Source organism: Cryptomeria japonica, chromosome 11 (genome assembly GCF_030272615.1).
Source record: "Cryptomeria japonica chromosome 11, Sugi_1.0, whole genome shotgun sequence".
Taxonomy (NCBI): Eukaryota; Viridiplantae; Streptophyta; class Pinopsida; order Cupressales; family Cupressaceae; genus Cryptomeria; species Cryptomeria japonica.
The window spans coordinates 11321663-11349413 of record NC_081415.1 but is presented as its reverse complement, the minus strand read 5'-3'; the positions used below and the strand labels follow the sequence as shown (position 1 = coordinate 11349413).

The 27751-nt window shown below is 35.6% G+C and overlaps 1 protein-coding gene and 1 non-coding gene across 4 annotated transcripts in view; both read right to left on the bottom strand.

Annotated features, from left to right (window-relative positions):
- Positions 1 to 26735, bottom strand: part of LOC131049503 (uncharacterized) — a 73131-nt gene extending 46396 nt beyond the window's left edge. The window contains exons 1-2 of one of the 3 annotated variants that reach the window (XM_057983569.2): positions 26228 to 26735; positions 93 to 166 (exon numbers count right to left, since the gene is read on the bottom strand). In XM_057983569.2, the coding sequence (XP_057839552.1) occupies positions 93 to 166; positions 26228 to 26618 (465 nt within the window). In that variant the 5' untranslated portion in view covers positions 26619 to 26735. Of the gene's footprint in view, positions 1 to 92; positions 239 to 26227 lie in introns of all 3 variants that reach the window. The other 2 variants (XM_057983570.2, XM_057983571.2) reach the window with 2 other exon arrangements.
- On the bottom strand, positions 18784 to 18855 carry TRNAV-AAC (transfer RNA valine (anticodon AAC)). The gene has a single exon. It is a non-coding gene; the product is annotated as a tRNA-Val (tRNA).
- Positions 26736 to 27751: the final 1016 nt, after the last annotated feature.

Below are 27751 nucleotides of genomic sequence, written 5' to 3'. Positions count from 1 at the left end.
TATAAAATTAATGGAATACAAAACAAAAACAAGCAATAATTAATATTTTATTGATTTCCTGCTCATCTCAAAATAACAAGTGTGAGGCTCACCTGAGCTTCAACTTCCTCTTCCTCCTCTTCCCAAGTACCCTCCTCATCATCATTATCATTGCACCTCAACAATTCTGCCATCACCCAATAGCTTCAACCATGTGTACAAAACTGAGGTTCAAGTAGACAAACATGGCAGTTCATAGCTGCATTTCATAGATCAGTTGGTCTAGACCCAAACAAGAGAAATTCCATTTAACTACCACCTAACAGCAATATGAAGTTGCTTCATGCTCAAATTAAATATTTCACCTTTTCATTCAGCTTATTTGTCAAGTCCAAAAACACAAAACCACAGATGTACACAGCAAATACAATATATATCCATACATTAATTATAATTTGTCAAATTTCCAGTTGAAGCAATAACCTCTTAAAAAAATGAAAAGCATGCAGAATCAAGCATACACATTCCATTTGATAACTTTGGAATATGTTGGTGCACAATTCTGCTACTTCACCAATTCCAAGTTTCACTGTGATGCTCAGAGTTTGGGTAACGTACCATATGTGGCTGGCAGCAACATGTGGTGTAATTTGAACTTACGATATTCAAGTAAGAGTTTGGGTAACTTGCACCTCTAAGGTCAAACCTCACAAGCAATCCCAGCTGGGCCACCAAAGTTAACGCGTTAAGGGCGCGTTAAGGGCCTTTGGTTAGGGTTTTGAATCCACTTTACCAAGTTCTACAGACTTCACAGTTAAGCATACAAAAGGGCATGTGCTATTTACTAATTGGATAATTAATGTCCAGTCAACTATTAATTGAAATATTTTAACATATATTGTTACCCAGTCACATCCCAATCAGCATTAGGTCATTATTTATCATTGACAAACTAGCAATTAATCAAGAGAGGGCAATTGGCAAACCAAGATCAAGGATTCTAAAGCTATTTAATTCTTAGAGACATTGCTTTGGCATACGAAGGCCATTTTCTAACCTATTCAAACCATTCGAATGATATTCAAAAGATCTACAATTTGACAAAGATTTCATCAAATTCTGATTTGGTGACAAAAAACAATGAGAACACTAAGCTTGGATTCAAGTGACCATCTTAAGATAACTTTGAGAAGCAGTTTCATTCATAATAGACATAATATTTCCACAAACCATGAGACTAACTTGAGAGTATTTCTGGTAATAACTACTCTATGATCCATCCTCAAGATTTGGGAAAAATGTCTGTGGGATTGCAGACTTTGCTCCATAAATATTGACAACAACAACAATTGCTAGCAGCATGGCCTGACAAAATCAGAAGAATTCCATTCGCATTTAAAAAACATCAGTGACAGCATTAAGTTCCCCAAAGAAATTGAAAGTGATAACCAACTCCCTTCAATGAGACCACTAAGCTTGGATTCCAGTGACTATCTTAGATAACTTTAAGAAGCGGTTTCATTCATAATAGACATAAATATTTCCACAAACCACGAGACTAACTTGAGAGTATTTCTGGTAATAACTTGATGAAATTTTTTGCATCAATGTTTCAAATACCACCCTACATTATGTTAAAGGCATCTCCAACAAGATATCTAAAATCCTTCATTTAAAAAAGGCCTCAAATGTGCCTTCAAAACCTATAATACAATAAAAAGCCTTATTCCATGAACCAAAGGTCCTAGAGATGATCTTAATATTGAGGTCTATTTAGTGAGGTGGGTCACTCCACTAGGACTAGGATCAAGCAGAATGGTACAAACATTAAACATGACCACATTCACAAATCTCAAAATGCACATGATTGCTTTTTTTATTTTTATTGCGAAAGGATAATACTCCAATAGTGTGTCCCATTTTTGGCCTAAGTGGAACACTCAAAATCAACATTTTAAAAAAAATTCAATTTGTGTCAATTATGGCAAATAAATAGTCAAAAATTTAAAGATGGTGTGAATTAACGAGTTGTGGCATTTTCTTTGTAAATTCAGGTTGTAATTTGTTTGAATTTTTTTTTTAAATATTTTTTCATTTTCATTTTTATTTTTATTTTTTCAATCAATTTTTGTTTCTATAAGTTTTTACTGAGTGACATTTTTCCATATAGAATAACTTTCCATAATTTCTTGCAATTAGATCATTACTCCTGATGTCTATTGCATAGATATCTTTTTTTTTTTTTTAATCTATTATTAAGTTTTTAATCAGTACTAAGAAATATTTCAGATCTATATTATGATGTAACACATTTCTATTAGCATATATATCTAAATTATTTTTTCCTTTTTCCATTGAATCAAGGACATCCATGTGGAATGCAATGTATTTTTTGTAATTTTTTTAGCAATGTCTGTTACTTTTTCTAATTTCTCGAATAGAGGTCATTAATTTTTTGTAATGGACTTACATTCATTATAAAATTAAAAAAAATACTAAACATACTATAATTTTCAAAAAATTAACACTAAGGCCTGCATATTTCTATTAGCATATATATCTAAATTATTTTTTCCTTTTTCCATTGAATCAAGGACATCCATGTGGAATGCAATGTATTTTTTGTAGTTTTTTTAGCAATGTCTGTTACTTTTTCTAATTTCTCGAATAGAGGTCATTAATTATTTGTAATGGACTTGCATTCATTATAAAATTAAAAAAAATACTAAACATACTATAATTTTCAAAAAATTAACACTAAGGCCTGCATAATTCCAAAATGGTATTTCCAAATGACTTCATTTGATCCCCCAAAAGATGAAGCAAAATTATTTACTTGTCCTCATTTTGATAAGTGTGGAGGAGACTTCATTAAGGGTTCGATTTGAGCTTGGGGATTTTATCCAAGGGGGGTTTGATCTAATCCCCTTCAATCAACCCCCCTTAGATGTATCCTTAAATCATTGAATCTTCTCAAAAAAAACATAATTTCAGGTAAAAATTAAGATGTCCAATAAGTGAGGCACTCTATTGTGGGATCGTCCAAGACATTTGGGATGACAAGTACATTGATGGATTGCCTTCCTTCATAGTGATCTCTAAGAAGAAATATACATAAAGCAGTCATTTGCTTTAGAAGGAAATAAAGACAATTGAGATGTATGCATGCTTAAAGAGTCCCTCTATAGCTTCAAGAAATCTTCCACAGCATGGTAAGATGCACGAGGATTTTATGACATGTGGATTCAATTGATGCACTTCTAATCTATATACTCTACTTGTTGCCCCTTGTGTGAATAATAAATTATCACAAGGAACAATACTGCCATGACAAATAGAATGAAATCCCAACTCCACAAGGCCTTTGAGATGACAAATCTTGGACTAGTCATGGTGTAAGAATACCCCTAATTGTTTCAAAAACTTAACAAATAGAGTTGCAATACATGTTCAATTATACATCAATCAAGTGTCAAGCTCAAAAATCAATGAAACTATCCTAGGTTTGTGTTACTATTTAAATCCAACTTGTTGACAGTATTATCTATCTTAGATATGTCAAGCCTATCAGTTTTAAACAACATTGTTTCACTGTTTATGCCAAAATCCAAAAAGATTTAATGCTAAGTTGCAGGGTTTGCAGGGTAAGCATGTCGGTATTGGTTTGGGCCGGTCTAGGTTCGAATCCTGGTCCAGTTCGCCTACAAGTCCAGCCAGGGTCTATGCCTGAGCAAGCCAGTTTGACTTGGGCAAATCTGGTCGGTGTCTTTCTTTTTGCAATTTTTTTTTTTTTGGAATCCGCCACTTGGAGAAGGCAAATATAACCCTAAAAGTGACATTTAAAACACAAACTAAGTTCATTTTCCCTCATTGAGCAAAGCTTGGCTTCCAACATCAAATAGGAGTTGAAGATCGAGTTTTGAAACTTGAACAAGTGTTGCAGCATCATTTCTACACATTTGCAAGCTTCCATTGGCTATAAGAGGTAGATTTTTGTACATTTTTTCAACCATTTTTGTTTCACAAACTATCACAACTATCAAACATGAAACATTATGGTCAATTGACCTTTTTTTTCATTATTTTTTTTTTTTGAATGTGTTCGTATAATTTCTTGCCATAGGAACTAGAATGGCATCTGCCTCTTCCTCCATCGGCACAAATGAATGAACAAAATAGAGATCAGATCCAAATTCTCCCCTATGGAAGTACATTGACATTATACGACCGCTTCCAAGAGGTTGAGGATTTCATTGGAAATGCCAAAGATGTGATAAAAAACATAATATTTCATATTATCGGTGTTAATTTTAGTACTTTCAGATTGCATAAAACTCAGAAAAATAGATTTAGATTAATTGATTTATTGTTTTCAGACTTTAGACATAATAAAGGAAATGAAATGCTAAAGACAATGCACAGTTACCCTGGGAAAACCTCCTAGGAAGAAAAACCCAGCCAAAGGATCCTCAGATCTGATTTATGATTTAGAATTCAATAGAAAATTACACACTTATCTGGTTTTACAGTCACCATGAGAGAGGAATAATTAGGTTACAGTCCTCCTTATCTGATTACAGCCCTTTAATGGAGTCTTCAATGTTGTATGATGATCTGCTGTCTCTAAGGGAGTTCGCTGCCTTCAAGGTAAGATCTGCTGCTGTTTGATCAAGTTCGCACCCTCCTATTTGGGTCTGCTACAACATGTGAGGTTCGCTGTTTGCTGGTTGAAGTCTACTGCACTCCTTATGAAGTTCGCTGCCACTATGTGGAAGTTCGTTGCCTACTATGAAAGTTCGCTCTTCACCAAAGATTGTTTTATCAATATGAAACTTTTTTTTGTTAAATGAGAGGAAAGTGTTGCATATATATAGGTGACATATAGATCCCTAAACATGTCGGCCTCCTTTATACTTTAAACATTTTATTTCTTTCCTTTTAATTTACCTTGATGGGGTCGGCCCTATCAAGGAGGCATGTTTATTAAGTGTGTGGCGAGCAACCTTTAAGTGCCGAGAGGTGATGGGCCTAGCCCTATATAAAGGGGGCGGATTCCAATGTTGCCTATGGCAATAGGAATCCGCAAGCCCTAATTACAACTAACACTCCCTCTTAATTAGGGAATAGAATCATAATCATAATCTTCCAGCTTGCACACAAGCATAGACTGGATCCACCTTGCATTACTCACAGAGGGTGGAGAGGATCCTTTGCTTACCATCTTACATTGCCCGCAGAGGATGGTCATAGGTTACAATACCATCTTACATTGCCCGCAGAGGATGGTTTAAGTTTATACTTCTCCCTAAGAAGTTTACAATACCACCTTACATTGCCCACAGAGGGTGGTTAACATTTACAATACCATCTTACATTGCCCGCAGAGGATGGTTAATAATCACAATTTTCCCTGAGAAGTTTACAATACCACCTTACATTGCCCGCAGAGGGTGGTTAACATTTACAACACCATCTTACATTGCCTGCAGAGGATGGTTTAAGAATTATGCTTCTCCCTAAGAAGTTTTACATTACCACCTTACATTGCCCGCAGAGGATGGATTTATACAATACAAAGTATCACTGCACTAGAGACTCCCTCTCAATTGGAGATTCATTTTCCACAATACCAAGTCTATCCCTGAAGTACACAAACTTCACTTTTGCTAGAGGCTTGGTAAGAATATCTACAACCTGCTCATCAGTGCTGACATACTTCAGGTGAATGGCGCCTCTTTGCACCATGTCCCAAACATAATGAAAATGAGTTTCCACATGCTTTGACCTGTCATGAAACACTGGATTGTTAGACATTTTAATACAACTTTGGTTATCACAGTGAATGACTGTAGGATCCCATGGCTGACCAAACAGTCCAGCAAGAAGCTTACGAAGCCATACTGCTTCTCTGGAAGCTACACTTGCAGCAATATACTCAGCTTCAACAATGCTCAATGCCACTGAGGATTGTTTTCTGCAAGCCCAAGAGATCACCGCAGAGCCCAAGCTAAAGCAAATACCAGAGGTACTTTTCCTGTCTTTGACACTTCCAGCCCAATCTGCGTCAGAATAACCTTCCAAGGTTATTGGAGTGTTAAGTGGATACTTCAACCCAAAATCAATAGTGCCTCGCAAATATCTTAGGATATGCTTGGCAGCAACCAGGTGAACATGCTTGGGTAGGCTCATGAACTGGCTGAGAGCATTCACAACAAAGCATATGTCTGGTCTAGTATTGACTAGATATATCAGAGATCCAATTAACTGTCGGTACTCGGATGGATCTGCAAAATCAGAGTTAGCTGCAGAAATACTCAACTTCTTTAAGTTAGATTCCATAGGAGTAGACATTGGCTTACAATCCATCATCCGAAATCTTTTCAGAATGTCAATAGTATACTTTCCTTGACTTAGAAAGATTTCGTTAGATCTTTGCCATACTTCTAAACCTAGGAAATAATGCATTAGACCTAAATCTTTCATTTCAAATTCAGAAGATAGATCTTTCTTGCATCCAATAATAAGTTCATTTTTACCAGTAAGAAATAAGTCATCCACATAAAGAACTAAAATCAACATTTCATCATTTGCAATTTTAAGATAAATGTTAGGGTCAGCATCATTTTTACGAAAGCCTAGACTTAACAAATATTTATCAATTCTTTCATACCAAGGACGAGGGGCTTGTTTAAGACCATAAAGAGCTTTCTTTAACCTGCACACGTGAGTTAATCTATCCTGGATCTCATATCCCTCAAGTTGCTCAATATAGATTTCTTCCTCAATGACACTATTGAGAAAAGCAGTCTTAACATCCATCTGATGTAGTTTCCAACCCTTAGCAGCAGCAATAGCAATGATCATTCTAATGGAGGTATATCTAGCAACAGGGGCAAATGTTTCTTCATAATCTATGCCTTCCTTTTGGGAAAAACCACGTGCTACAAATCTAGCCTTATATTTTTCAATACTACCATCGGCATTATGTTTAATTTTAAACAACCATTTAGAGGAAACAACGGATTTACCTTTGGGTTGAGGCACAAGGTCCCATACATCATTCTTGATGATTGACTGATATTCTTCATCCATAGCAAGCTTCCAAGCATGATGACTTAGGGCTTCTTCAACATTGCAAGGTTTAGATTCAATGAGATTAAACATTAAGGAAACATAGTTGGAAAATACCTGAGGTGTCTTAGATTCACAAAAGGTGCCACTTGGAGCAGCAAATCCTTCTGCTTCTTGAATGGTGTTCCTTACCCAAAGTGGCCTCTTTTTGGAGACGATAATGTCACTGGGAATGTCAATGGGATTCATGGGCTCAGGAAGATCATCATGATCCTCTTGGGATGGAGGTTCAACTTGTTCCCTCTGAATCTCAGGGTTAGTATCAACATTCGTATTTTGATTAAAATTAGATTCATCAATAACACAAGAGCCTTTCGATTTCTTAAAAGCAATGTCTTCTTCAAATGTAACATCCCTACTTACCTCAATGTACCTTTGACCTGGGATGTAGATCCTGAATGCCTTGGAGGATCCATTGTATCCGACAAGCATGCCTTTCTTTCCGGAGGGTTCCAACTTTGATCGTTTTTCTTTAGGTATATGAACATAGACGGGACTTCCAAAGATTCTGAGATGACTGATGTCTGGTTTGGAACCTGTGAAAGCTTCTTCCAGGGTCATGTTCTTTAGAGCACGATGAGGACATCTATTCTGTATATATACTGCAGTTCTAGAAGCCTCAGCCCATAGAAAAATCTAAAGGTCTTGATCGTGGATCATAGCCTTTGCAGCCTCCACAATGGTCCTATTCTTTCTTTCAACGACACCATTTTGTTGAGGATTGTATGGAACACAAAACTCCCTCTTAATTCCTGATTCAATGCAAAAATCATGAAAGCTTCCGGAGGTGTACTCACCTCCATTGTCAGATCTTAAACATTTAATTCTTTTACCAGAGGAGTTTTCAGATAATGCTTTAAATTCTTTAAATTTACTTAACACTTCATCAGATTCTTTAGTTTTCAAAAAGTAGATCCAAGTTTTCCTAGAGAAGTCATCTATGAAGATTACGTAATAAAGAAATCCACTAGGAGATGCCATAGACATAGGACCACATAAATCAGAGTGAACAAGTTCAAGTTTGTCTTTAGCTCTATTTTCACTTTTATGAAATGGATTTTTAACATTCTTACCAATAGCACAACCTTTACAAATGTTATCATGAACTTGACTGAGTTTAGGCATACCTTTGACTAACCTTTCAAGTGATGGAAGAGCTTGGTAATGTAGATGTCCAAGTCTTCTATGCCATAGTTCACAGGATTCTGGGACCTCATTAATGAAGGCTTGAATAGGGTTAGTAGAGAGCTTATAAAGACTATCATATCTATGACCAATTATACGAGCAGATTTGAAACTAGCTTTCTTAGACCAAGCAAGAACTTTTCCTTCAGAAAATGCAATTTGATAACCTTTATCTTCTAGGGCAGAAATGGAAATTAGATTTCTTTTAATTCCAGGAACAAACAGTATATCACTGAGATGTAATGAAATACCAGAATCTAAATTTAGAGAAGTAGAACCAAAACCTCTTACCGAATAACGAGCGTCATCACCAATTACCACGTGAAGACTGGTATCCTTTTCTACAAGACCTGAAAGGTGGTCACAGTAACCTGTGATGTGTCTGGAGGCACCACTGTCAATCAACCATGTATTGCTATCTGAGGGAATACTGCTAGATAGGGCAGATATGAATAGGAAGTCATCATTGTGTTCTGAAACTTCATTTAGATTAGCTTCACTTTGGTTAGGGTTAAACTGGCATTCCTTAGCATAGTGACCGAATTTGTAACATCTAAAGCATCGCACACGCGAAGTATCTCTTGGTTTCTTCCAAGAGTGTTGGGAACTAAAAGGTCTTGATTCCCTATTTCTTTTAGGATAAGGTTGCTTCCAATTACCCCTTTTCTTGCATTGGGCAGCTAGCATGTGATGCTCATCTACATGAGGGCTCTTGGATTGACCTCTTGAGAAGAGGCGAGACTCTTCTTGGATGCAATCATTCTTAAGACGATCAAGGGAAGGTAGCTCAGACCGGCAACTTATGGTTTGGATAAATGATTCCCAAAAGAAGGGTAGGCCATTAAGGGCAATCATGACAAGGTCTTTGTCTTCCATGATATGACCAATTAATCCTAGCTGATTCTTAAGTTCAGAAATTCTCAAGAAGTAGGAAATAATAGAATCTTCTTTAGCCATTTTGATATTAAGTAGTTGTTGTCTTAACGTAATTGCCCTACTAAGATTGTTAACTTCATATGTACCTTGAAGATGGCAGAACATTTCCCTTGTAGTGGTGAATGAGGCAATAGAGGTGACGAGGTGATCTTTGACTGAATCAATGAAGATCTTCCTGGCCTTGACAGCATCCTTTTTGAATTGTTTTAACTCAGCAGCATCCGATGGCACAATTAGCTCTTTTTGTTCTATGAATTGGAGGAGGTCTTCTTCCTCGAGAGCCAACTTGATTCAAACTTTCCATGCAGTAAAATTTAGATTCCCATCAAGCCTATCTTCAACTTTCAGCCCCATTGACCTGATTTGCAAAAACTACAGCAAACTGAAAATAAAGGTGAACTGAATTTTAAATCTGAAGATTAATCTAACCAATTAGCTCTGATACCATGTTAATTTTAGTACTTTCAGATTGCATAAAACTCAGAAAATTAGATTTAGATTAATTGATTTATTGTTTTCAGACTTTAGACATAATAAAGGAAATGAAATGCTAAAGACAATGCACAGTTACCCTGGGAAAACCTCCTAGGAGGAAAAACCCAGCCAAAGGATCCTCAGATCTGATTTATGATTTAGAATTCAACAGAAAATTACACACTTATCTGGTTTTACAGTCACCATGAGAGAGGAATAATTAGGTTACAGTCCTCCTTATTTGATTACAGCCCTTTAATGGAGTCTTCAATGTTGTATGATGATCTGCTGTCTCTAAGGGAGTTCGCTGCCTTCAAGGTAAGATCTGCTGCTGTTTGATCAAGATCGCACCCTCCTATTTGGGTCTGCTACAACATGTGAGGTTCGTTGTTTGTTGGTTGAAGTCTACTGCACTCCTTATGAAGTTCGCTGCCACTATGTGGAAGTTCGCTGCCTACTATGAAAGTTCGCTCTTCACCAAAGATTGTTTTATCAATATGAAACTTTTTTTTTGTTAAATGAGAGGAAAGTGTTGCATATATATAGGTGACATATAGATCCCTAAACATGTCGGCCTCCTTTATACTTTAAACATTTTATTTCTTTCCTTTTAATTTACCTTGATGGGGTCGGCCCTATCAAGGAGGCATGTTTATTAAGTGTGTGGTGAGCAACCTTTAAGTGCCGAGAGGTGATGGGCCTAGCCCTATCTATATAAAGGGGGCGGATTCCAATGTTGCCTATGGCAATAGGAATCCGCAGGCCCTAATTACAACTAACAATTGGGTGGTAGGCCATTTGTGTAGAATACTGGGAAGAGGCATCAAAAACTGCCCGAGAAAAAATGGTGTGCCTATACCACAAGAGACGGTGTTGAAACATATTAGGGAGCATGAAGAAGCAAAAGAGAGAGAAGCCCGTAGATTAAATCAAACCGTTCCAAAAAAAACAAAGGGAATGTAGCCCCCATCTATTCCCAATATTGTAGTAGAAAACGAACCCTTTTTTTCCACAACTGAGCTTGAAAGTGAAACACCCATTGCATGCAAAAGATCAAAGGGGCCGTTAGAAATTGCATTTCAAAATGAGAGTCGAGACATTGTCGACCAAGATATAGCGAGATGCATATATGCAAATGTGTTGGCTTTCAATGTTGTTTGCTCCCCATATTGGAAAAAAATGTCGAAAAGTGTTAATGAAGCTCCAAGAGGGTATAGGGGCCCAAGTTATGAGATGGTAGATGGAACCTTGTTGGAAAGAGAGGTGAAAGGAGTTGAAGATGCATTGAAGCCCATAAGGGATTTATGGGTTGAGACAGGTGTATCCATTGTTTTAGATGGATGGACAGATTCCAAAAATCGTCCCTTGATAAATGTCATTCCAGTATCCCCTAAAAGGGCAATGTTTTTGAAAGTTGTGGATTCTAAGGACCAGGTAAAAAATGGGCAATTTATTGCAGATATTCTCATCTTTGCAATCGGGATAGTGGGGCCCCATAATGTTTTTCAAGTCATAGCAAATAACGCAAAAGATTGAAGAGTTGTTGGTTTATTGGTGAGGAACACAATCAGCACATCTTTTGGACACCTTGTGCGGTCCATTCGCTCAATCTTATGCTACAAAAGATTGGGAATAAAATTGATAGGATCAAACAAGTGTATGTAGAGGCTAAGGACATCCAAATGTGTAATGTCTCCACTTTGAAATATAATTTAATCATAAATAATAATAATAATAAAATTAAAATACAAAAGAATAAAAATAAAAATTAAATTAAAATATAAAAGAATGTAATTAAATTTAATTAAAATTTGATTAAAGTTAATGAATGGTCAAAAGGCATGAAATAATAAGCTGACTTCCCCAAATATGAGGTATAAAAGGGAGAAGAGAACTTATTTGAAGGGGGGATAATTTGGGAATCAGGAGTGTAAATCTGATTTAAATAAGAAGTGCAGATCTGATTGTTTAAGGTCGTGTCCCTTTCAAAGGGCAGAAACAATGAAGAGTTGCACTCTTTCAAAGGGTGCTAATGGTGAAAGGGTGTGTCTCTTGCCAAAGGGCATACATGATAAAGCGGTGTGACCTCTCCCTCACATTGAGAGATACAAAGGAAAGTGTTGATGTGTTTTTTAGACACTTCAAACACAGAATAAAATACCAAAGTATCTTATCCTCTCTTGAGCAAAATCTTCCCTAATGCTAAACTTTGTGATCAATTGTAAGACTCCAAGGTTTCTATTGTCGGATCTCGACTCGTGGATAAGCTCAATTGGTAGATGTGATTGTTGAAAATCCAAAGGGACTTACGTTGAATACTTGAATCTTTGAACATTTGGATATTGTGAAACTTAGATCCTAACTACTTGCTAGGAAAATAAAATGGCAAAAGACATAGGGTTGGAGGAGTCTGATCTAATCCTAAGAATGTAGGAACAATGGACAATCCTTGGTGAAACTCGACTAAGCCTTGCTTTGACATTCAAAGCAACAACTCCACAAAGCTTAGTGTGATCTTCTAAGGAAGGCAAAAATGATGTTCAAATCACTATCAACAACAAGGATACCATCAAAGTGATGCTTATCAAGGTACGAATAGCAATTGAAATTAAGCTCATTTAAGGAATCCAGTTGACCACAAAAGGCAAACTTACGATCAGCAAATTGCTAGTGGTATGGATAAATGAATTTCACAATTAGTCATTCATAATTCCTTTCATTCAACTAAACAACATGAAAGCAAATTGAGAAGTAGAGACCATGCAACTTGTTGAGATAACACATAGAATTCACCATAGCTTCAATGAAATCATATGCTCTTTATAACAAAGTCTAGGCAACAATCTTTGCCTTCTCCTAATCTAACCTCTATTCTAATTCCTAACTATTTTCTATTCTTCTACTTTTGCTAACTTGCTATCAATCCCCCTTTACAAATGACAAAATTGAGCCTTATATAGATAGCTCTTTACAATGATTGGCTCAAATTGATTCACAATCAATGGCCAAGATCACATGATAGAAAACCCTAATAAGGGTTTGTTGTTACAACAAACTCCTTTGACCAATGAGAAAATTACATTTAGGTTCGATATTGAATGTGAACAAATAGAAAATGAGGGTTGGTAGCTCAAAGTTTGTGTCTTCATGGGATGAATCAGGTGCATTGCATCCAGACATGCTGACGTGGAGCCTCTTGATTGGTTGAGTGATGACTAGGATGCCACCTCGGTTTGCACTTGTAGAATTGATGGATCAACACAAAGTGTTTGAACAATATCTCTCAATACTCAACAATATTCAGTTCACTCAATGTGATGATGATAGTTGATCTTCCCTTATTCTTGGTCTTAATCTTGTCATTTCTCATCACATCCTTGTAGTGTGAACCTTGCCTTGACCTTGTCTTCTTGTTGAACCTAAGTCCTTCATCTTTGCAATGTTTTCAATCTTATTCCATCATTCCTCGCATTCACTCCTTGCATTAGACATGGAAAAGAACATAATTTTAATCAAAATGCCAGAAATGAAAACAATATTACACAAAACTTATGCTTTCTAAAATCTTTTCAAATCTGTAATCTCCAAAGCTGAAACTGATCTTGCTTGACTTGTAATCTGATCCAATTGTGCTCAAATCAGAATGCCCTAGCTGGAGAAATTCACCTAAATCAGGTCTGATGGTATACAGAATTTCACCAAATTTTGTCTATAATGCCTTCAATTTGGACTATAAATTTTCCAGATTGGACTTAGAATTCTTCTTACCCAAATTGCTTCCCTTAAAGGTTTATTTTGATCAATGAAATGATCAAAATTCTTTGCATAAGTCGCTGATCTCCTTTGTCTAAATCGCTGGCCTGAAAGTGAAAATTGTCCTTTAAAATTGTCGCCTTGAATGATAAAATCGCTGAAGATAAACTTGCTACTGTTTTGTACTTGAAGATTGAATTTTCCTAGAGTGATGTTTTAAAAAAAAATGAAATTGAATACCTTCTTATATAGGTGCTGAAGACATAGAGTCACTACCTTTCATCTCTACTTTCCACATAGGCCGACTTGTTTTTATTAAATAAAACGTTTTGATATTCTTTTGGGCGCTAACATCGTACTTGCCAACTTTGCCTTTCGAACTTGTTTGTTGGGGTTCATTTGCATTTCACAACTTCAGCATTAATTTTGCTCTCATTTGTACCTTATGATCTTGGCAGCAATTTTGGGTTCATTTGCACTCGATCAAAACACTTTTCAAATCGGTCCTAGACTTTCATTTGGACTCAGTGATCTTGGTGGATTTGATTCTTTGGACTTGATTCTTTGGACTTGAAGTCTTTGGACTTGATTCTTTGGACTAAATTTGTTTCATGTTTTGTCTGTACTACTTCCAAGTCCAAAACTTTAAATCTTGAAAGATGGTATTTTATCCTTCATTTGGATTAAATTGATTCCACGTTTTGTTTGTACCACTTCCGTTTTGTGAAATCTCCAACTTCAATGGCGGAAATTCATCTCCATTCGTACCTCATTTCATCCGTAGCTCTTCCGAGTCTTGAATTCTCCAACTTGAAGGGCGGAAATTTCACCTTCATTTGTACCAAGTTCGAATTGGGATTACAAGGTTCTCATTTGCACAAACTTGGACTTGCTAAGCAAACATTCATCAGGATCAATTTTTTTAGCAAACTCATGCCTTTGTCAAATTTTTGTTTCAAAACCTTAGTTCATGCCATTTCAAACCATAAGACCTTTTCTCACAAATTGACAATTTTTTAGCAACATTAACCACTTTGGCAAGGTTGGCAACACAACCTCAATCCTGACTTGACAAGACATATTTGTTGATTTTGTGTGATCAGACTGTGAGGAATATCGTTTAATTTAATTTTATAGTAGAGTATACAGTTGTTATTGTATTACTGTCTTAATTCCACAATGTAGGTATTTGAACAGCAAGCAGTATGATCAATCTTCCATGAAATGATATCACAAAGAACAATGTTGTTCTAATGTTTAATCTCCCACGGAATAATATCAGAGATAATAGTGTCGTTCTAATGTTGCCTTGCTATCTGCATACGATCTGACTCTTATTCTTATTCACCACCACTGAGAATGAAGGCGGCAATCATAATATATTTGAACTAAGAGCCACGTCTATAGCATGAACCAATGCGTCTTCCAAAGAGCGGGCACAACTAAAGATATAAGAAGACGACTCTTGAAGAACTGATAACTAAAGACTTGTAATAAATTAATCGTGGTTTACACATGATAGCTAATCGGTAATTAGTAATAAGTAAATTACTGATAATATATGCAAAGCAAATACGATAGAGTATAGACAGGTTTCATTACATGCAAAGCACATAAGATAGAGTATAGATGAGTACCAATAACCTAAATGTTCAAGGCCAATAGGCCAATTGAACATTTAGATTAGCTCTATCGGTTACAGTAAGGATAACGACCAGAGCTATTATCATTAACACTCCCTCTTAGCTTGGGAGGTATCCTTCTTAATCTCTGAGTCACATACTGATATCCACCATGACTACTTTCAAAGGGAGGATCCATCATAATGACACTCATGGATGAAGAAGGAATAGATATCACCTCACCGTGATATCATCTATTATGGCTTATCCATGGATATCACCTCACGTGACATCCACCATAGATATCTCCTCATGTAATATCCACCATTATGGCTTATCCATAGATATCACCTCACATGACATCCACCATTAAGTGTTATGGCATGTCCACGGATATCACGTCACATGATATCCACCATAAATCTATTAATGTAATACCCACCACTATGGCTTGTCCACAGATATCACGTCTCATGATATCCACCATTATGGCATATTCAAGGATATTACTTCATGGCATGTCCACGGATATTGCGTCACATAATATCCACCATGAATCTCTCTTTATGTAACATCCACCATCATGGCTTATCCACGAATATCACGTCTCATGATATCCACCATTATGGTTTATCCATAGATATTACTTCTAGATATATCAACCATCATGATATTTCCATAGATATCACGTCTCATGATATCCATCATAATGGTGTGATCAATCAATATTGTAAGATCGTCACCTTACAATAATGATCAGATATACAAGTGTTTATCATTGAGAGATCGTCACCTCACAATGATATCCACCATGGCTCATCTAGAGGATGAACACACAAGTACAAGAAGGTCATCACGGATTCTCTCACGAGATGTTGTCATGGAGTCACACACATGACATTAATCATGAACCATAGCAGATTAATAAGTTGCATTAATAAGAGTTTACACTTTAAACATCTTATAATAAGAAATAATACATTGGTATAATAAACAATACAACCAAATGAATGATGCTGAGACTTAATCTTAGCTAGGGCTACATTTTCCACCATACCAAGCTTGTCTCGAAGGTACACAAACTTTATTCTAGAGAGAGGCTTGGTGAGAATGTTTGTCATCAATTCATTAGTACTAATGTTTCTTAATTGAATGACATACCTTTCCATTTGAACTCCACATGATTTGACCTTTCATGAAATACAAGGTTGGAGTCTGCATCATTCTTGGTGTATTCCAAGCTCATCAAGTATTCATCTATCCAGAAATATCATGACTTAGGAGTCAGCATAAAGGGCCTTTCAGTCTACATGGGACTCCATCCCATGAATCATAATCTTTTAACTGATCACTAGAGAAATCATCTCGACATAGTTCACTCCCTCTGAACCACGATTCTCTAGCTGCTCCCCCTGTCACGGAAGCATACTCTGCTCACAAGATTCCAATCATGGAAGATACCTCGCCCAAGGTTGCTTTTGATGGATTTTCAAACTCCCTCCGAATGTTGACGACTCCTTTTTTGAGTAAACGATTACAGCCACAAACTTAGTCTCATGGTGGCAAGCATCAAGTTACAATCTCATGCTTCTTGGTCCATCATGAAAGCATCACAAAGAGATTACTAATAGTTCAAGACTATCTTGAAGAGAAATATCAATTCTAGAATCATTCATGATTTACTATCCAAATGTTATAGCATGAATTAAAAACTACATGAAAATTCATGAACGTGATTCAAATATAAAGAACTTATCTCTTAGTTGGTTAGTCTTCCTCACAATCCACCAACGTTCTTTCCTAATCTTTGCACAAAATTTGCTTTACCATCCATTCACCTTCTATTTTTGAATCGCATCCTTTTGGTTTTAACTTTTGTTCCAAACAAAACTCACAATATTATGGTGAAGTCGCTTCATAAGTAAATCGAATTTTTATTAACAAATCTTCCTCGAACTTTCTTCTACGTAGGATTCATTGTCTATTGTTTCAGTGCATATCACACTAAATGTGAAACACTTATATCATTTCGGATCACCGCACCCGCTCATGAAGACATGAAGGTCATCATCACAAAACAGAACGTTGCTATCACAGAGCAGATCTCTATCTTATTCGATCTCAAAGATCATTAGTTGTGACCTTGTATTTGTTGTCAAACATGAATCTCAATCACTAAACCCAAGCTTGAGGGTTTGCCATTATCACTTTGCCAATGTCAAAATCAATGTTGTCCAAGGCAGATTTGCAATGTGAATCATATTGAGGTAACCGCTAATAAGAAATCAGAGATCGATATCCTCTTAAGTGCAACCGAAGTGATGGATTCGCCTTGCTTTGAAAGTCGTTGCCACAGAGTTGATTAGAGCAAAATCACTATTAAAATAATTCACTGGTACCTGTATTGAAAATCGAATAGCTTAAGGCAGTATCGATTTTAGATTGATCAAATGAAATGATATCATTCTTAAGGTTATTGTTGCTCAAGATCAAAACCGTTGAGCATCGCCTCAACCTGATGGTGTAATGTAACGGCTTGGAAGATTCACCTATATGCAAGCAATATCAGTTTCTTTATATAATCCCTACTTCCTTTAAGATCATGCAGGTTGTTGTCTTGTAAGTCAGATACACACCAACAAACACATCTTCCACTCCCATGTCTTTTATTTTCTCAGTGACAGTGACTACACCAGTCTCTGTTACTCAGATTGTTGTATAGTAATTTGTCATAGTGCCTTTTAGGATCTTCCTTTAAGTTGTAAGGCTCTCTCCAAAGGAACCTGCTCTGATAACATGTTGATTTTGTGTGATCAGACTGTGAGGAATATCATTTAATTTAATTTTATAGTAGAGTATACAATTGTTATTGTAATACTATCTTAATTCCACAATGTAGGTATTTGAACAGCAAGCAGTATGATCAATCTTCCACGAAATGATATCACAAAGAACAATGTTGTTCTAATGTTTAATCTCCCACGGAATAATATCAGAGTTAACAGTGTCGTTCTAATGTTTATTATCACATGGAATAATATCAGCGATGATAGTGCCAATCCAACTGATATATTTTAATGTTGCCTTGTTGTACGTATCCGATCTGACTTCTAATGTTGCCTTGTTGTCTACATACGATATGACTCTTATTCTTATTCACCACCACTGAGAATGAAGGCGGCAATCATAATATATTCGAACTAAGAACCACGTCTATAGCATGAACCAATGCATCTTCCAAAGAGCGAGCACAACTAAAGATCTAAGGAGACGACTCTTGAAGAACTGATAACTAAAGACTTGTAATAATTAATCGTGGTTTACACATGATAGCTAATCGGTAATTAGTAATAAGTAAATTACTAATAATATATGCAAAGCACATAGGATAGAGTATAGACAAGTTTCATTACATGCAAAGCACATAGGATAGAGTATAGACAAGTTTCATTACATGCAAAGCACATACAATAGAGTATAGACGAGTACCAATTGTTGAGACATGGACCAGCTAGGACTCGAACCTAGGACCTTCCATACGTTGTTGGAGTGCTCTACCACTGAGCTACTAGCCCCTCTTGGACAAGTCCATCATCGGTCCGGGTGTGGCTTATTTCCAGCACCAACACCCCCCCCTTAAGCCACACCTCTCATGTGCTTGGGGCTCCTAGCCTAGACCTGACTCTGATACCATGTTGAGACATGGACCAGCTAGGACTCGAACCTAGGACCTTCCATACGTTGATAGAGTGCTCTACCACTGAGCTACTGGCCCCCCTTGGACCAATCCATCGTCGGTCCGGGTGTGGCTTATTTCCAACACCAACACCAATAACCTAAATGTTCGAGGCCAATAGGCCAATAACAATTTAGATTAGCTATGTCGGTTACAGTAAGGATACCGACCAGAATTGTTATCATTAACAATATTCACTTCTCATAAGCAAGGGCTAACAACTACTAAACTTACCAAGCAAAGACGACTTAACTAAACACCTAAACCTAAGCAAAAAGTGGGGGTCCCCATTTGCAATGAGCCGATATGTGAAAATGTCACAACATAAAGGAATCAAAAGCATCCAATGACATTACCATTGATCAAATCAGATCTGAACTGTTATTAAGTTACAGGCAGTAACATCCTTGTTCTTGGTGGTATGCAAAATACATATGCTTAATATATGAAGCCTCATAATGTTCTTATGTAGAATTTTATAGTAATATTAATATAGACTGCAATATGCATGACAGTCATTCTTAAAATTATGGGGATGTGCTTACATAAATTATTTATTATTAATTTTATTAGGATTGGATGTGGAATTGTTAGGGAAAAGTGATATTAATACCTCATAAGGTAGATAAGGCCTGCGGTGCAATGGACATGTGCTACATCATACAAAGGCAAGGGATAAGGCCTGCGGTGGAATGGGCATGTGCTACATCATACAAAGGCAATGGATAAGGCTTGTGGTGGAATGGGCATATGTTACATCATACAAAAGCACTACTAGCAGAGGATGGTTTTCTGGTGCCCTAACAAAGATACTTCCCAATCTCCGCTAAGATCGATTATTAGGATTGATTAGGGATTAGACCTGGCTATGTTGATTATCCCTTGTATGATGTATGTTAATTGTTCCCTAGAGCTAACAAATGCATAATAACCTATAATAAGTATGATGAGATGTGTTTAGTTATTGGAAAATAGGCTATCTCCTAATAAGGGACATTACAAAATATTCATCACAAACCACCACATGTCTTAAGGGATTTTTAGATCTTTTACAAGTTTGAAGCTATTTAAGGTAAGTGAAATAGTAATTTAATTTTACATTTTCTAATTTTTTTATTTTCAATGTTCATAATTTGATTGTGTAACCTATAATGTGTATTCTTCTTTAAAGTTTGTCTTTATTTTTTAATCATTTTGGCTTTAACTTATGTTATAGGTTGGTGAGACGTTGGTGAGACCTGATTTGCATCTAACACAATCATCTTGAGATAACTTGTGAAAGTTAATGTGGCACTTTGTAATATGGTGATCAACCAAGACTGGACTTTATGGAAGCAAAGCAACACTGAGAGGGCAACAAGAATTAGGCAAAGGATATTGGATCGCTCATGGTGGGATCTTGTGAAATATCTCCTTAGTTTCACCGAGCCCATTACGAGCATGATTCACTACACTGGCATGGATAGGCCTTGCATTGGAGAGATTTATGATGGCATTGATTCAATGCTTGAGCAGATGAAGTGCATTATAAATGCAAAAGAGCAAGACCCTGAGGAGAAATTCTTCAAACAAGTACAAGCAATTGTTGTAGAAAGGTGGAATAAGATGGCCACTCCTTTACATCTTCTTGCCTGTGCCTTGACACCCAAGTACTATAGCAATCAGTTTCTTGATCAACCAAGAAGGCTTGCACCATGAAGAGATTTAGAAGTGTCTGATGGGTACAAGACAACATTCCTTAGACTCTACCTTGAAGATGATATGCAAGATGTGATTACAAATGAGCTCATAGAATTTGCAAACGGAAATGGTCTAAGTGTTGACGCTCCCTGTCGTAGACTCAAGAAGGATGCTCATAGTTGGTGGTACTTCCATGGCACATGCTTCCAAAACCTACAACCCCTTGCAATCAAAATTTTATCACAAGTTTAATTAATTTTATTTGACCACAAGTAAATTTTATTTATAGTTTACTTTGTCTTCATAGGTTGCTTGTAATTTTTATTTATAAAATGAAAAAATTGGAGCACATACTCTTTCATCCACTCAGTAAAGCACAATAGATTGCAATCAAAAAGAGCGGAGAATTTAGTATATGTGCATTTCAACTTGCATCGTCTTTCACACAAGCAACATGACAAGCAAGGGGAGTCAAAGATGTGGGATATAGAGCCAAAGCATACTGACTTGGATGCTTCCACTTCTCAGTTTGTTGCATTTGATGACTCAGAAAGCAAGCAAACTAATAGTGCAAGTGGAATTGGTATTGGTTCATCTAATATCAATGTCAACGATGAGAATGATGAGAATGATGAGAATGATGATTTAGAGAATACATTTGATGATTAAACTTTAGAAATTAAAACTATAGTTCCAATTGTTGTAACAACGATACTTGAACTTGTGTTATCCTTGATTTTAGCTCACTCAAATCGTGGGATAACCCCTACAAAATTTGCCTCCTCTAAGCACGCATGTCGAGCCACTTGTCAAATCCCCTCATGCGTAGTCAAGTTCCTCGAGAAATCGTCTCTCATTTGGATCCCTTAATTTGTCTTCTAAAATATTGTCAAAAGTTTGTTTTCCAAAGTTAGTTTCTTTCCTCTTCATGCATTTTGGGTTTTAAAACCCAAAATGCACATCTCTCATTGCATATGAACTTTGGGTTTTAAAACCCGAAATACACATTCATCGTCAATGAACATGCACTTCGGTTTTAAAACCCGAAGTACATATTTAAGTCCATTCTATGTGCAATTCGGATTTTAAAACCTGAATTGCAGGTCATCCATGTTGCACAAATTGCAAATCAGATTTTAAAACCCAATTTGTATATTTCTCTCGTCCCACATGCACTTCAAGTTTTAAAACCTAATGTGCACTTTCCTTGCATTTCCTCACACACATGTAAATCGGATTTGAAAACCTGATTTACATCACTGTGCACTTGCACATTGGATTTTAAAACCCGATGTGTACCTTTTGCATCACATGCACATCAAGTTTTAAAACCTGATGTGCAACCTTTATTGCCACTTACGTGTCAAACAGGTTTCAAAACCCAAATGACATATTTATGCATTGTCACTTGCATTTTGGGTTTTAAAAGCTGAAATGCACATTTTTGCCCACTAACATGCATTTTGGGTTTTAAAACCCGAAATGTGCATTTATCCAAGCTAAGTGCAAATCAAGTTTTGAAACCCAATTTGCATGTATTGCCAACCTTCTGTTGCAAATCGGATTTTTAAACCCGATTTGCATGTTTTAACCCTTTCTTGTTGCAAATCAGGTTCTAAACCCCGATTTGCAATTTTTGATCTACTATGTCAAAAAAATTCTAACTTTGAGGATTCTTCAATTCAGTACTGCAACTCCATTCCAGATGCTAGATTCCACATACTAGGACCAGATGACTTCGAAACATAGGCTACCTTGCTATGATATAAAGACTACTTGACAAAGGATGTTGATGTTGAAGACGTGTTTCCAGACACGGTGTTTATTTTCATGTTGTCAGTTATGCATTATGTAATTTGTTTATGACAATTTACATGTAATTTGTAAAATTGTAATTACAAGTAACAACAACACAAGTCCAAAGTCAAATAAGACCCTGTTGTTGAATAAGTCAAAGTTAGTTGCAACTTTCCCTCTTTTTGTTCAATGCTTTTCTCTATATTAAGAGGAAGCTTCATTGTAAATAGGGATCTTTTTGGCTAATGCATCGAAACTCTCCCGGATTGGAGAACAATCATAGACTTTGTACTTGTAGTGAAAATCTAAAAATTCTTTCAATAAAGAAATAGAAGTTGTTCTCCAATCTTTATCTTGGAAGCACTTTGTTGGATGTGGGAGTGTTCTTATGTCATTCTCATCATATTATCTTTAAAGACTGAATTGTGTGTTGTGAGAAGCTATTGGATTGAAAGGTATTAAAGTGAAGTATTATAGACTTTGCGCTATAATAGTTTATTGTGGATCAATTATTTGTGCTTGGTAATTAGGTGTAGACTTTATGTTGTACCAAGTTATTTGTTTAGAGTAGAAAGAATTGTGATATATGTGTGAAACTTTGAGCTACTAGTATATTGCAATATAAGTTTCAGGAATCAGTAAAAGAAATATCATATAAGACTTTGAGCTTACAGTGGTCTTATTAGTTTGTTAGAATCACCGGTACACCTTCAAGTTATTCTTTTGTTTATCGGTTATTATTGCTTAGATTAGTATCTTGTAATTGTTATTTGTTGTAAAGGAGAAAGTCTACTCTGAAGTAAGAGAGTTGGGCTAACACTTATTCTGAAAAAAGAGAATATGGTCATTGTAACACCCTAGGATAGTTTAGGAGATAGCTACTAGTTGTCTTGTTGCAATAAGAAGGCAGCCTCCCCTTTGTGAGGAGAGATTCAATCTCATCATACTGTGGTTGAAATCCACATTTTGTAAACCTTCCTAGTTTACAAAATTTTCAACCTGTCCAAGGGGTTGTGTTCTATTGGTTAAAAGCATTGAGTTTTCATTGTGCAGATCAAAGTTCAAATCCCAAAGGGACACCTAATATGGAATTCAAAGTTGACTCTTAGTCTTCCACAGTTGCCTTCTAGATGGTTTCTAAAAAGTGGATTCTAATTTGTGACTCTTCGTCTTCCATAGGTTGATTCTAGTGTGGTTGCTCGAAATGAGCTAATGGTGGTTTCTAATAAGTGGATTCTAATTTGTGACTCTTGGTCTTCCACAGGTTGATTCTGGTGTGGTTGCTTGAAATGAGCTAGTATTAGTGTCATGGTTGTGGTTGCTTGATATGAGCAAACATTAGTGTCATGTAATGGTCTCAAGTTGATGCTCGTATGAGCAAAATATTTGTAAACGATCTGGAATTTTTTTTAAAATAAAAAATTCAACCAACAACTTGATATTATTATTTTGTCATTTTGATATTGAGCTTGATGTATATGATGCTATGATTACATGTTTATGTTGGTTTTGTTGTTTATATCATAGAAGCAATAGTCGAGAAAAAAACCAGATTACTCCCGATTAATCGGCAATCGGGACTGTTCTCGATCAATTCCCCCAAAAAATTGGAAAAAATTGTTGACTGTTTTTTTTCCGATTTTCAACGATTTTTTCCATTTTAAATCGCCAAAAAAATGCGATTAATCAATGCGTGAAATCCTGCCACAAAAACCCTAGACTATCCGCAAAAATCGATAAATAGATGAAGTTGAAGACGAAAGGAAGCAATTAGAAGGTTTTTTTTGGTCGCGCAACAGGGCATTACCGGCTACTTCAAATTTTCAGGTATTTCTATTTAGTATTTACGATTCTTCCTATACTGGTTCCAAAGATTCTAAACTATAAATTCCTTGATCACGGAGACTTGCGGGAAACAATTGCTACATGTATAAATTTTTTGTATGTTTGCCATTGTTATGTATGTATATGTTTGCGGGAAACTCATATTAAAACTAATATGAGACTGCACAAGAGAGGTTTTTTAAGAATGGAGACTTGTGGGAAGCCTAATATTAAAACCTCTCTAATATGTTTACCATTGTTAATGTATGTTTTAGTTTTAATAAAATTAAGATTATTGATATATGTTTTAAGATTAGGTATAAATTAAGATTTAAACATATATGTTTTAAATATGTTTTAAGATTAGTTATAAATTAATATATGCTAAAACAAAGATTTTTAATATATGTTTCAGTTTGTTTGCTATGGTAAATGCTATCTTAATATATGGTAAATGATATATTAAGATTAGGTATAAATTAAGATTAAAATTGATATATGTTTTGATATATGTTTTAATATATGTTTTAGTTTTAATATTAAACCTCTTTATGTATAAATTAAGAAACTAATATGAGTTTGCCATTGTTATGTATGTATATTTTTTAAGAAGTTTGCCATTATTGCACATGTATGTTTTATTTTCTGTATGTTTGTTATGTATGTATTATGTATGTATGAAACTAATATTGTTATGTATGTATATGTCGAATGGTCATTGTTTGGGATTATGAATTAAATGTTACGAATGATTAAGAAGACTTTGTAATGCAGGTACATTCCCAAACCATTAAGAATATTTGAATAACAATTATGGTTAGAAAATTCAATAGAAGAGGTTGCATACAAACTGCTTGACAAAATGCCTATGAAGCATAATTTGAGAAAAATTGCCAATTTGTTCGGGATTTTGACAATAACCTGGAGTTTCAACAATCCCTTCCTCCTTCAATGGCCTCACATAAAACCTCTCTTGTGCAAACATAGTGAATATAAAACCTCTCTTGTGCAGTAATTTTCAGATTTTAAAAAACAATACAATAACAGGTAATGTAGGTAATCTATCACTTGACACAGATTTCTGATTAAACATAATTTCCGATTAAAACATCTCACATCTGACATAATGCTGATTAGAACATAGTTTCTGATTTAGAGAACCCAACATGTGAAAAAAACTTAATCTCAATTAGAACATAATTTCCTGCAATTCATGTGTTCAAGTGTCTATTTTATTTGCCTACAATATCTCTATGCTATGGAAATGCCCTAAAATATATAAAAAAAAGTAGTTTTCGATTGTTTTTCTGCAATTTTTTATGTTTTTTGTAAATCCGATTTTTTCCCAATTTTTTGAAAAAATTTTATACTTTTGTTTTGTCGATTAATTCCCCAAACGATTATTGCTTCCTTGGTTTATATGATGCTATGTGACATTCTAATCTTAATTCATGCTTCTAGGCTACACACACAAACGAAACCAAACCCTTTGCAAAATTTTGCCGTACCAGCATACCCGAACCGGCAACTTAGATTTAATGGAAAGTGCCAAAGAAAATTCTAGCACATCTCAAAGCCACTTAATATTTAGGTAAAAAGTATAGCATATAGATCGATACAGTTGGCAAAAGTTACTCTAGTCCTGAACAGTTTGATGAATATGGCACTCGCAAATCTACCTCTAAATTCGTATATCATCTCAGTTAAGGACTAAACATATTGCAAGTATAAGAGCAGCATGCCACTATGTTATCTTCTCCTAAGCAAAGTGTCAGGGTGAGATAAATGTTGATCAATTGTTAAGGACGAAAACACCATCACGCTTATCAAAAATACAAGTGAATTGGGCTAGTTGGTAAATTATTAGGTTTTTCATGGTAGAGACCAGATATATTACAGGTTCAAAATATAAAGAATATTAAAATTTTCTTAGGTAGTAAACTGTCACAGCCAATTAACATGTCTCCGAAATTAGTTAAACTATCCACTTCTAGGTGCGACTGAGATGAGGTGCGAGCACTAGGTAGATTTTATTAAGAGATACCCACTTGTCAAAAACTAAGAAAAGGAAAAAAATTCTCAAATTCATTCTGAAGAAAAATTGGCCTACCTTCTGTAATTTCACCGCTCCATTCATCGTCATCATTAGCTTCTTCTTCTCCTCCTTCTCCTTCTTCTTCTTCGTCTTGAACCAACTCCTCTTCCGTCTCGTCTGACAGGCGGCTTATATTCTTTGCCGGGCGGCGCGTCGCATATGATCTCGCTGATACGTTTCTTGAGCTCCATGAGTTTCTAAGATTTTCATGTGAAGGGCATGAAAAATGTGAAAAAACATGGGGTATCGAAAGCTGAATATACTTGTTATTATCATTCATGCCAGTCACTGCTGAATCTTCTTCTAATCTCCCGTAAAGAGATAGAGGAATGCATGATTTTAATGGGGGTGGCTTTGCCCTTAATAATAAGGCATAGCTTTTAGCACCTAGGTAAAGACTTCTCATGCCGCTGCAAAATCTACTGAAACCTCACTATATGACACTCAAACCCTGCAGCTCACTCAAAGAACCGTTTGTGATCTATTAGTGAGTCTAAGGAACTGTTAGAAATGGGAATGTCTATTTAAGTTCGTATCGGGCCATTCTTTTTCTTTTTAAATTTTAGTCTTATTTGATTATATTTGTAATGGTGAGAGTTGGATTTTTCTTTAGGATTACATTTGTGTAATATCTTTTTATCATCAAAGTTGATCTATAATCATGATGAAAGAATTTTATCATCAAAGTTTTGGATCATACTACATAATCTATGATTCATGATTAGGATGAAATAATTGTGATTTTTGATTTCTAGTTAATTTTTCTAACATGATGGAGTGTGGAAATTACATGACTTTCGTGGTGAAATTGGTGAAATTTGTAGATTTATGTTTTCTTTTATTAATTTTTTATTTATTTTGACATTTAAATATTAACAATGATTTATTTTTATACAAATTTCAGGATGTGGTCAATGTTGAGGATAAGGGTTTATGAAAAAGGTCAAGGGACCTTTCTTTTTTTATATAATAGGTCAATGTCATCCACTCACTCTTATCTACTTTATTTATTAAGTATATGATTGATCAACTCGTATTGTGTATATAATCATTTCTAGGGTTATTATTCAATTTAATTGGATAACCTTGTTGTTCATGATTTTGTTTATACCATTTGCACCCACGTAGTGTCCAAATTGCATTTGTTTTGTCATGAATCAATTCAATATGGTGAGATGATTTTGTTTATGGTGAAAATGGATAACAACAATGTTGAAAGACTAAATAGATTCAACCACAAAACCCTAACCTAACAACAACAAAAATCCACCATAACATATGAAGATTACCTAAGACAATGCAAATCAAACGAAATCACAAAGATTATATCATCACATGTCCAATAAGGTTTGGATCTCCATTCTTCCTATTTCCATTGATCTTGTTTGATGTATTTGCTCTCAAATTTTATGTGCACAAGAGCTCAACAAAGAATGGAATGTGGTTGCAAGTAGGATCACATGTGTCAAGTAGTCAATTGATCAAGTAGTTAGGGTTTGATAATGAAGGAAGCATCTCCTTATGTAGAAGACACTATAT